The 12,068-nt window shown below is 45.5% G+C and overlaps 1 protein-coding gene across 1 annotated transcript; it reads right to left on the minus strand.

Moving 5' to 3' along the window:
• Positions 1–10,263: 10,263 nt before the first annotated feature.
• LOC100278114 (uncharacterized) lies at positions 10,264–11,397 on the minus strand. The gene is made up of 2 exons (NM_001367304.1): positions 11,339–11,397; positions 10,264–11,247 (listed from the first exon to the last, which is right to left on the minus strand). Exons 1-2 carry the CDS (start codon positions 11,356–11,358, stop codon positions 10,581–10,583), a joined length of 687 nt encoding a protein of 228 aa, NP_001354233.1. The 5' UTR covers positions 11,359–11,397; the 3' UTR covers positions 10,264–10,580.
• Between the last annotated feature and the right edge of the window lie 671 nt (positions 11,398–12,068).

The raw sequence follows: 12,068 nt of genomic DNA on the forward strand, positions 1-12,068 counted from the left end.
AATGGCTCTCCAAGAGAGCAAGTTGTTGATTGTGATGATGTAGATGAAGAAGATGTTCCGACGGCCGCTATACGGACCATGGCGATTGGAGAAGTACGGCCACAGGAACAAGATGAACGAGATCAACCTTCTTCCTCAACTATGGTGCATCCCCCAACCGAAGATGACAAACAGGTACCTCAAGTGGAGGCGCTTGATCAAGGGGGAACACAAGATGATCAAGTGATAGAGGAAGAAGCGCAACCGGCACCTCCAACCCAAGTTCGAGCGATGATTCAAAGGGATCATCCCGTCGACCAAATTCTGGGTGACATTAGCAAGGGAGTAACTACTCGATCTCGATTAGTTAATTTTTGTGAGCATTACTCTTTTGTCTCTTCTATTGAGCCTTTCAGGGTAGAAGAGGCCTTGCTAGATCCGGACTGGGTGTTGGCCATGCAAGAGGAGTTAAACAACTTCAAGCGCAATGAAGTTTGGACACTGGTGCCTCGTCCGAAGCAAAATGTTGTGGGAACCAAGTGGGTGTTCCGCAACAAACAGGACGAGCACGGGGTGGTGACGAGGAACAAGGCTCGACTTGTGGCAAAAGGTTATGCCCAAGTCACAGGTTTGGATTTCGAGGAGACCTTTGCTCCTGTGGCTAGGCTAGAGTCAATTCGAATCTTGCTAGCATATGCCGCTCACCATTCTTTCAGGTTGTACCAAATGGATGTGAAGAGCGCTTTCCTCAACGGGCCAATCAAGGAGGAGGTGTACGTGGAGCAACCCCCTGGCTTCGAGGATGAACGGTACCCCGACCACGTGTGTAAGCTCTCTAAGGCGCTCTATGGACTTAAGCAAGCCCCAAGAGCATGGTATGAATGCCTTAGAGATTTCTTAATTGTTAATGCTTTCAAGGTTGGGAAAGCCGATCCAACTCTTTTTACAAAGACATGTGATGGTGATTTGTTTGTGTGCCAAATTTATGTCGACGACATAATATTTGGTTCAACTAACCAAAAGTCTTGTGAAGAGTTTAGCAGGGTGATGACGCAGAAATTCGAGATGTCAATGATGGGCGAGTTGAACTACTTCCTTGGGTTCCAAGTGAAGCAACTCAAGGACGGCATCTTCATCTCCCAAACAAAGTACACGCAAGATCTGCTAAAGCGGTTTGGGATGAAGGACGCCAAGCCCGCAAAGACGCCGATGGGAACCGACGGACACACCGACCTCAACAAAGGAGGTAAGTCCGTTGATCAAAAAGCATACCGGTCAATGATAGGTTCTTTGCTTTATTTATGTGCTAGTAGACCGGACATTATGCTTAGCGTATGCATGTGTGCTAGATTTCAATCCGATCCTAAGGAGTGTCACTTAGTGGCGGTGAAGCGAATTCTTAGATATTTAGTTGCTACGCCTTGCTTCGGGCTCTGGTATCCAAAGGGGTCTACCTTTGACTTAGTTGGATACTCAGATTCCGACTATGCTGGATGTAAGGTCGATAGGAAGAGCACATCAGGGACGTGCCAATTCTTAGGAAGGTCCCTGGTGTCGTGGAACTCTAAGAAACAAACTTCCGTTGCCCTATCCACCGCTGAGGCCGAGTATGTTGCCGCAGGACAGTGTTGCGCGCAACTACTTTGGATGAGGCAAACCCTCCGGGACTTTGGCTACAATCTGAGCAAAGTCCCACTCCTATGTGACAATGAGAGTGCTATCCGCATGGCGGAGAATCCTGTTGAGCACAGCCGCACAAAGCACATAGACATCCGGCATCACTTTTTGAGAGACCACCAGCAAAAGGGAGATATCGAAGTGTTTCATGTTAGCACCGAGAACCAGCTAGCCGATATCTTCACTAAGCCTCTAGATGAGAAGACCTTTTGCAGGTTGCGTAGTGAGCTAAATGTCTTAGATTCGCGGAACTTGGATTGAATTGTAGCATACATGTACTTATGCTTTTGATCATGTTCATTCTGCATTTTGTTGCTTATTATGGTGCTCAAGTTGTACAAACACTCCCTGGACCTCACAAGTCCGTTGCAAAGTAATGCACATGTTTAGGGGGAGATGTGTTACAACTTGACCCTTTGAGACTAACCATGTGCTTGAGTTTGGTAATTTAGTCTCGAAGGAGGATTGAAAGGGAAAAGGTGGACTTGGACCATGAAAGACTTCCACTGCACTCCGATGAGAGGGTAACTAATTCCAAGTTCATCTCATGAAATCTTATTGCCATTTGCTCTTAATTGAAGACTTTGGTGAGGCAATGGGGTTAAAAGGCCAAGATTGATCCCGTTTTGGTGCTTGATGCCAAAGGGGGAGAAAATAAAGGCCAAAGCGATTAAATGGATCAGCTACCACTTGAGAGATTTTGAAAAATAGTAGTATAGAGCTTTTGTGTTGTTAAACTCTTTTATTGTCTCTCTTGTCAAAAGTTGGCTTCTTGTGGGGAGAAGTGTTGATTATGGGAAATAGGGGGAGTTTTTGAAATCTTTGATCAATCTCTTTTGGAATGACTCTCGTTATGCTTCAACATGTGTGTTTGACTTAGAGATAGAGATTTGAGTTTGATTTGCAAAAACAAACCAAGTGGTGGCAAAGGATGATCCATATATGCCAAAATTGAATAAAACTCAAAGTTAGTTTTTATTTGAAGTGATTTTGCACTTGTTCTAGTTGCTTTATGTAGTGTTGGCATAAATCACCAAAAAGGGGGAGATTGAAAGGGAAATGTGCCCTTGGGCCATTTCTAAGTATTTTGGTGATTGAGTGTCAACACAAGTGCTTAAATGTAAATCAATGCCCATGGATGAACAAAGTGCAAATCTTCAACAAAGGTATGTTTCTAAGTCTTAGTACATTGGTTTTGTGTACTAATATAATTGTCTAAGTGTTAGAAACAGAAAGAAGAAGAGAAGAGAAGACTTGGCTGTGTGCAGCCAAGGGGCTGTTTCGGTCTGGGGCACCGGACTGTCCGGTGGGGCACCGGACAGTGTCCGGTGCGCCAGGTTGCCTCGGCCGAAGAGGCCGCTCTCGGGTTTTTCTCCGGCGACTTCGGCTAAAATTCACCGGACTGTCCGGTGTGCACCGGACTGTCCGGTGAGCCAACGGTCGGCCGGGCCAACGGTCGGCCGCACGATCGCCGCGCGACACGTGGCCGAGCCAGCGGTCGGAAGGAAGCACCGGACTGTCCGGTGTGCACCGGACTGTCCGGTGCGCCAGATCTGCAACGGTCGGCAATGGTCGGCTTTGCCATTTAAGGAAATAAATCGGGCACCGGACAGTGTCCGGTGTGCACCGGACTGTCCGGTGCGCCCGACGACAGAAGGCAAGGATAGCCTTCCAGATGTGCTCTCAACGGCTCCTAGCTGCCTTGGGACTATAAAAGGGACCCCTAGGCGCATGGAAGAATAACACCCAAGCATTCCTTGAGCACTCTTGATCACTCACACATCAATCTCGCGCACTTGTTCGACATTCTAGTGATTTGAGCTCCGTTCTAGTGTGCTAGTCTTTTGAGCTCAAGTCTGGGTCTTGTGTGTGCGTATTCGCTGTGATCTTTGTGTCGTGTGTGAGTTGCTAATCCCTCCCTTGCTCCGTGATTCTCTGTGAACATCTTTTGTAAGGGCGGGAGGCTCCAAGTTGTGGAGATTCCTCGCAAACGGGATTGAGAAAAGAAAAGCAAGAACACCGTGGTATTCAAGTTGATCATTGGATCACTTGAGAGGAGTTGAGTGCAACTCTCGTCCGTTGGGACGCCACAACGTGGAGTAGGCAAGTTTTGTACTTGGCCGAACCACGGGATAACCACTGTGTCATCTCTGTGATTGGATTCTTGTGGTTATTGTGTTTTGACTCCTCTCTAGTCACTTGGCATAAACTGTGCTAACGCCTAATCAAGTTTTGTGGCAATAAGTTTAAGTTTTTACAGGATCACCTATTCACCCCCCCCTCTAGGTGCTCTCACAAATCAACAAAAAGGTATGATTCTAGACTTAGTACATTGGTTTTTGTGTACTAACATATTTGTCCAAGTGCTAGAATCAGAGAAAAGACAAAAGGAAAAAGAGTTGGCTGTGTACAGCCAACTGCTACTCAGTCTGGGTGCACCGGACTGTCCGGTGCGCCAGGCTGGCTCTGGTGAAAAGGCTGATCTCGGGAAATCGTCGGCGGTGTACGACTATAATTCACCGGACTGTCCGGTGGTGCACCAGACTGTCCGGTGAGCCAACGGTCGACTGCGCCAACGGTCGGCCGCGCAATACGCGCGTGACGCGTGGCCGAGCCAACGGTCTGATGGGGCACCGGACTGTCCGGTGTGCACCAGACACACCGGACAGTGACCGGTGCGCCAACGGCTCCAAATCTTCAACGGTCGGCTGCGCCAGAATAGGAAAGAAATCAGCACCGGACAGTGTCCGGTGGTGCACCGGACTGTCTGGTGCGCCACCCGACAGAAGGCAAGAATTGCCTTCCTGGATTGCTCTCAACGGCTCCTAGCTGCCTTGGGGCTATAAAAGGGACCCCTAGGCGCATGGAGGAGAACACCAAGCATTCTTTGCTCATCTCTAAGCACCAAGTCTTCATTCTAGCGCGTTTGATTCTTTGTGATAGCAATTTGAGCTCCTTTTGAGTTGAGAACTCCGTGTGTGAACTTAGAGCTCAAGTTGTGACTAGTGTGCGTGTTTGAGCTGTTGCTTTTGAGACTTGTGTGTGTTGCTTTTCCCTCTCTTACATCCGTGCTTCTTTGTGATCATCATTTGTAAGGGCGAGAGGCTCCAAGTTGTGGAGATTCCTCGCAAACGGGATATAGTAAAAGAAAGAAGAACACTGTGGTATTCAAGTTGATCATTGGATCACTTGAAAGGAGTTGAGTGCAACTCTCGTCCATTGGGACGCCACAACGTGGAATAGGCAAGTGTTATACTTGGCCGAACCACGGGATAAATCCTCGTGTCTCTTGTGCTTGTTCTCACTATGTCTATTGTGTTTCACAAGAGCTCTCCTTTAGCCACTTGATTTCATTGTGCTAACTCTTAATCAAGTTTTGTGGCTTTAAGTTTTAAGTTTTTACAGGATCACCTATTCACCCCCCTCTAGGTGCTCTCACAAATCACCGTGTTCATCCGCTTTACTTCTTGGTTGATTTGTTTTCCCCTCTCTCCCGGACTTAATATTTGTTCTAACGCTAACCTCGGCTTGTAGTGTGTGCTTAAGTTTATAATTTTTAGATTATGCCAATTCACCCCCTCTAGGCGACTTTCAGTTCTCTACCATATTGAGGTATTTACCGTGCTACGTTTAAATTTTTTAGCACCCAGTCATTGTTTGCTTGAATGTTTCTATTTTATATCTATTCTCTTGAAATTTACTAGTCTATATTGAATATATACTTTAGAAACAATTTAGAAATTTATAATGGTGCCCAGCCCAATCACCGTGTTCATCCGCTTTACTTCTTGGTTGATTTGTTTTCCTCTCTCTCCCGGACTTAATATTTGTTCTAACGCTAACCCCGACTTGTAGTGTGTGCTTAAGTTTATAATTTTCAGATTATGCCAATTCACCCCCCTCTAGGCGACTTTCAGTTCTCTACCATCTTGAGGTATTTACCGTGATACGTTTAAATTTTTTAGCACCAAGTCATTGTTTGCTTGAATGTTTGTATTTTATATCTATTCTCTTGAAATTTACTAGTCTATATTAAATATATACTTTAGAAACAATTTAGAAATTTATAATGGTGCCCAGGCTCCGGTTACGGGCTGGCTCCGCCACTGTGTAGAGGCACAAAAAGACTCATATTCATTAAAACCATACTTTATTCCACACTTTCGTGTACTTGATAAAGAACACAAAGCTAGAGATGATGCCAGTTAGAAGTTTTTTGTAGCTTTGAATTAGAGTATGCGATGCAATTTTACTTTTGTTATGAACATTATATAATGAGCTGAACTTACGAACTCTATATAGAACTGATTATACTCTTTTTCCTTCTAACAAAATGATTTTTTAACGAGGTAGTCACCGCATAGTTCTGGTAACTCAATACAAATATTAAGTTTGCTTTTGTTCAAATTTATTTTTCTTATCTTTTATTTTTTTCTTAAATTTCTTTTGAATTTAGGGCTTTAATGTGAATTTCGGGCCAAAAATTGAATTTCAGGCTTTTTATAATTTCGGTCGCCTGAAACGAGCCCGACACATTTAAGCAATTACGTGTCAGGCCGTGGGCTGGTCCGGCATGACTTGAAATTCAAACGGGTCGGGCCTTTTCGGGCTTGGACCGGGCCGAGCCGAGCCGGACGGCCTGAATGTACACCTATAGTAACTATCAATGGGATATTACACAAACTAGTTGGTTGGCTAGCCAGCCTAGACCAAAAAAATGAACCTAATCAGGTCATTCCTAAAGGAGCCAAAACAATAGGCTACAAAGTGAGTCTACAAAGCTAAGTGTGACTCTAGAGAGAATGTAGAAATATATAAAGCTAGATTTGTGGCTAAAGAGTTCTTATGCAAACAAAGAATATATTACAATGAGACCTTCTCACTTGTCATAACCAAAGATTCATTTAGGATAATCACGAGTTTAGTTGCTCATTACAATGCAGAACTCCATCAAGTGGATGTAAAGATAGCATTCCTGAATGAAGAGTTGCTAGAAAATGCTTACATGGCACAACCTAAGGGTTTTGCCATAGGAGGAAAAGAAAATATAGGATGTCACTTAAGAAAAATCCATTTAGACAGTAGTACCTTAAGTTTGATGGAACTATAAAAAATATATGGCTTTAAGAAAAACAAGGAAAATAATTGTGTTTATATAAAGTTTAACAACGGAAAGTAAATCTTTGTAATTTTTTATGTGGATGGCATACTACTGGCTAGAGTTGTTAAGAAACTGCTGCTACAAACAAAGAAGTTTCTTCCCTCAAATTTTGATATGAAATATATGGGGAAAAGCCTCTTATGTACTAGGAATAGAAATTCACAAAGACTGAAACAAAGGTATACTAGAGCTTTCATAGAAAACATATGTAGAAAATATACTAAAGATGTACGATATGCACAATTCTAGGTCCTCACTCGTGCCAATGGTCAAGGGTGATACGTTTGGAAATTATCAGTGTCCCAAGAATCAATATTAGAAAGATCAAATGAAGTAAATAACATATGCTTCAGCTATCAGAATCATTATGTATGCTCAAGTATGTACTCACCCTAACTTAGCATTTACAACCGAGATGCTTGGCTGATATCAAGTTAATCCAAATATAGAGCACTAGAAAAAAAGTTAAGAAGCCTCTTAGATATTTGCAAGGAACAAAAGGCCTCATACTTACATATAGAAGTTCTAGTTCCCTTGAGAGCGAGATATTCAGATGTCGACTAGGCAAGTTGTGTTGATACATTAAAATCCACTTCTAGATATATCTTCACATTTTCTAGTGGATTGTTTCTTATAAGAGTTATAAATAGATAGTTGTTGCGTCACTGATAATGCATGCTAAATTTGTGGTGATGTATAAGGCAACTGGGTAGGTGATGCAGGTAAAAAATTGTACCCAAATTAAGGGTGGTGGATGGCATAGAAGACTACTGAGAATATACTATGACAATAAGCCAACAGTATTTTACTCCGACAACAAAAAGTCAAGTAGGGATGTCAAGTACATTGGTATTAAGTGTTATATTGTTAAGGAGAATATCTAGGATCAAATTATTAAAGTTGAGCATATTAGAACCCATAAGACGTTAACGGATTCACTCACAAAAGATCTTCCATCCAGCGTGTTTAGAGAGCACATAGCCGGTATGGGTTTAGAGAAAAGCATATGATTATAGATTAAGGGGCTATGAGACAACGATCTTACAAGACCAAGAAAATTACCTTGTCTTAAGATAGAAGGTCATGTTATAGGTAATGAGTTTGGTGGGACATAACTATAATGCATTGGGCTTGATGTCAATTTATCAAAGGGTGGAACATAGAAAGATAAAGAATAATAAAGTCGAGAATAAAGGGGAGAATGATGGATATGTCCTATTGGACTTGGGGGTCCGAGCCAGGATCTCTTCCATGCTCCCTGGTCGGGGTGCATAAACCTCACATGGTTGTAGCCCCTATCACGAGTGCTATATTAACAAGGATATTACTGACTCGCTAGTAAATGTTTTTTTTCACTTTTGCTAACCCTAGCCACCACACACCCAGAAAGGATATGATCTCCTATTAGCATTTTAGTGACTGAAAATCATCCAACCTTTCCATGACGCCTGTAGATCCTAACGGTTCAACGCCACCTACGCTCCTCCTTGAGGTCCCAACACGCAAGGAAGAGAAACGAATGAGGCGGGAGGTGCTCAACTTTCAGAGTCTTCTACGACCCCATCGACAACTATAAGGGGTCTCCACTTTGATCAAAAGGTATAAGTCTACATCCACTCTCTCTTTCCTTCTCACCCTCGGTGGTGTATAAGTCATGTACCTAGTTCGATCAGTTAGTTCTTAAAAGACAAGAAAGAGTTCTACAAATTCATTAGCATGAAGTCAGAATGGGTAAAACAGCGGAGAAGGAAGCCGACCCTAGAATCGAACGTCAAGCCAAGAGCCTATGCATAATTTGGTAATCATACCCTATGCGAAGTTTGACCAAAATGAATCTTCATGAGTTAACTCACGCATGATAGGGCGGGCGACCACATGCCGTCATGGTAAAATTGGGTTGCTTCATCACAAGCATAATAATTTGACAGTTGGACAGAATAGACAAAAGGAGGAAGCGACCATGTCTCCGCTCCACGATGCTCGTGTGGTGCTGGATGTCGCATGTGCATGACTCGAGCACGACGACTGTACCCCTCCTGGCCTTGGGCTCCTTCGTGTGGGCCTTGCTGCCTATGGTCCAACATGCTCGACAAGCACGACGCTGGCGCCAAGGATGGTTTAGCCATGATGAGGGTGGGGTTCCAACTTCTCCTACCGCTCCCAAGCCATGAGCCTAACTAAAGCCCCTTATAAGATTTAAACTGTATGTGGTATAGTCTCATTATGTATTTTATGGTATTGTTGTTCATTAATGTTTTAGTATAATACTACATCGTTTTTAATATAATACTAACTCAAACTATTATATATGTCTATTGTTAGTGATTTAGTGAGAATACATCATTGTAGTGGTTTAATTTAGCCCTGTAAAAAGTATTTGTCGGCTCCATTCTCGGCTGGCGCAGAGTTGTCAATGGGACCCCTAGGGCCGGTCGCTAGGTAGTTTCGCTCCCTCCAATATGTGAGTTGTGTGAAGCCGGAGAGCTACAATCGGTTCCTAGTTCCCATTATGGCTAAGTTGCTTTCGTTGTTACATGCATGTTGGCTTTGCTCCTATGATGACAGAAACAGTTGGAATCGGTCGCAAAAAAACCCTCTCATGTTTTCATTTTTACATTTGTAACCAGACACGAAATGTAAAACGGGATGAGCGGGAACAGGATCAACACATGAGATTAATGGTATATCGAAAACGAATCAATACGGTCCAGAACGCTTCGAAAATAGTCGGGATATGGGAGGGAAAACGAAAACATGAACTTCAGGTTACATGAGTACATTATATTCAAGATACCAGCATGGCAGTATCTTTCTTTAAAAATTCATAGCAGAACTGTCAACAATTTAGTAAAAATTTATAACATCTTTCTTTAAAAATCCATATCAGCATGGCAACATAGCTACATTAAGGCGCTGCAAGCCTGGAGGGTGTGTAGGCGTCTCTGCGTCTAGGTGAGTGGTGTTTGTGTACTCGACTTAGGGTTAGGGGTGTTATGCCTGTGTGAATCATGTGAGGAGCCTAGCAGACTGTAGGCCGCTGGGCTTGTTCGATTCTACCTCAATCCATATGGATTGAGGGGGATTGAGGGGGTTTCAATCCATAGTAAGTCAAAATCTCTCCCAATCCGTATCAATTCCCTCCAATCCATATGGATTAAAAATAACCGAAAAGCCTTTAATGGACTGCTATCAAAAAGGATATGATCGTATTATAAATAAGATAACCCCGCATAAATACGGGATAAATGAAAACAGATGTGATACATGTCAAATCGTTTTTGTACCTATTTTGATTTTATTATTCTGTTTTCCGTACCGTTTCTGAATTTTGTCTGATTTCGATGGGGTTAAATATAAAAAACCATGCGGGGTCGAACAAGATTTATCCCGACCGTTCCACACATGGACAATAGAGTGGCATGAAACAAGTGAACAAGAACAGCACCGACTGAACAGCGATACATTTAACATCAGATTCAGATCAACCAATGAGGACGCACACAGTAGCAGAGAACAAGAACATCAGCCACTAAACAAGACATTACGGCCAAAATTAAACAAAGATAAAAACACATTCTTCCTTTTTTTTGAAAACACACACATTGTTGCTACTAGCAAGCTGGTACTGAAGATAGACGGTGTGCACCCAGCCGGGGAGGTCTGTCGACGTGCTGGTACTTGGTGACGATGGCGACGATGCGTCGATGCCATGACGGCGACCCAGATGACGAGGTCGATCGTCCATGGCGAGCTCGCTCACGAGTCACGAACGTGAGCAGCAGAACGCGGATGGAGGAGCAGGGCACAGGGTACGCGCCCATCTCGGGAGCCTGTCGAGGCGCAGGTACTTGGTGGCGATGGCGAGCAGCGCCATGACGACAGCCCAGATGATGAGGTCCCAGAAGAGCGACGTGCGCGGCTGCGACGTCACGAACGTGAGCACGAGGCTGGAGTAGGCCAGCAGGAACGCGAACCGGACGAAGCGCGACCTCGCGGGCACCCCCGTGATGAGCCCCACCGTGAGCAGCATCGAGGTGCCGAACCCCACCCAGCTCGCCGCCATGAACAGCCAGTACCGCCGCCGGTGCTTGTCACGCATGATCGGGTCTCCGGCGACGTGCCCCGCGAGGCCGTCGTGCCCCTTGAGATCGTCCTGCCAGTACCCGCCCGGGATGTTGGTGCCCAGCTGGTACGTCAGCGCTGTGATCAGTGTCGCCACCACCAGCAGCGTGTCCGCTTCATTCGCGCCGAAGTTGGGTGCGTGAACGCCGGCGCCGTTGCCATCGTTCGGCGGCCCTTCCTCCGCTACAACTACAAGGGAGGGCTCACCATTGCCGGCGCCGTTCATCCCTCTTGGCTCTTGCTCGCACCTCTTTCTTCTTGCACTAATTCTCGATCGAGTCTCGACGGTGAGCATCGCGCGCACGTCTCTAAATACACATGGAAGAAGAGGTGGTGCTACAGTAGTTTCCTTGAAGGGCCCGGGAAGGAAGCACAAGTGAACTGAAGAGGTTGACTGACCTGGTGCTCTGCTCCGTCATCCTCGTTTCTTTTGTCACTTGTGTTTGTTGACATGTGCTCTGCTACTGCCTTTTTGCTCCTTGGATCCCGTGAACGTACAAAAGGACTGCTGTAAGGTAGATGCCGTGCAGGTTCTTGTGGAGCGCCTCCAAAAGTGAAGTTAACACGTTCACGGCTGGTGTGGTTTGGGGAGCCGTGGAGGCACTGAGCAGACACATGTGATTATGAGGTTTGTACTGTGGATTAATTATAAGTAAATAGAAGGGGTTTTAAAAAGTACCTATTTCGTATCTTACTCGCTTAGACGGGAAACCTAGGCCCCGACGTCCTCCTCTGGGCCGTTCAACTCCACCCACCACCGTCGGTCTTGACCCGCGTCGTCGTCGGAGCAGCTCGCTAGAAGTTCGACGAGCAGCAAGGAGGGCAGCGACGGGACTGCTCTCTCACTCTTTTTCCTCCCTTCTTTCTCCCTCTCCACTCCTCCCTCTTCCTGGAGGTGGCCGGCGACCTGATCCGCATTGGAAAGGCTGGATCGGCAGGCTGGCTAGCCGGATCTGGGAGGCCGGTCGCCGTCCGCCGCTCCTCCCTGCTGCTGGCATGGGCGGGTGGCCTTGCGGCTGTTGCGGCCATGGTGGCGGCGGTGCCCGCGCGCTCGCGTGACCGTGGCTGGCCAGCGGCGTCGGCGCCCACACGCGCGGCTGGCCCGCTGCGGCGGCAGCGTGGCTTGCCT

Source organism: Zea mays, chromosome 3, assembly GCF_902167145.1.
Source record: "Zea mays cultivar B73 chromosome 3, Zm-B73-REFERENCE-NAM-5.0, whole genome shotgun sequence".
Classification (NCBI taxonomy): Eukaryota; Viridiplantae; Streptophyta; class Magnoliopsida; order Poales; family Poaceae; genus Zea; species Zea mays.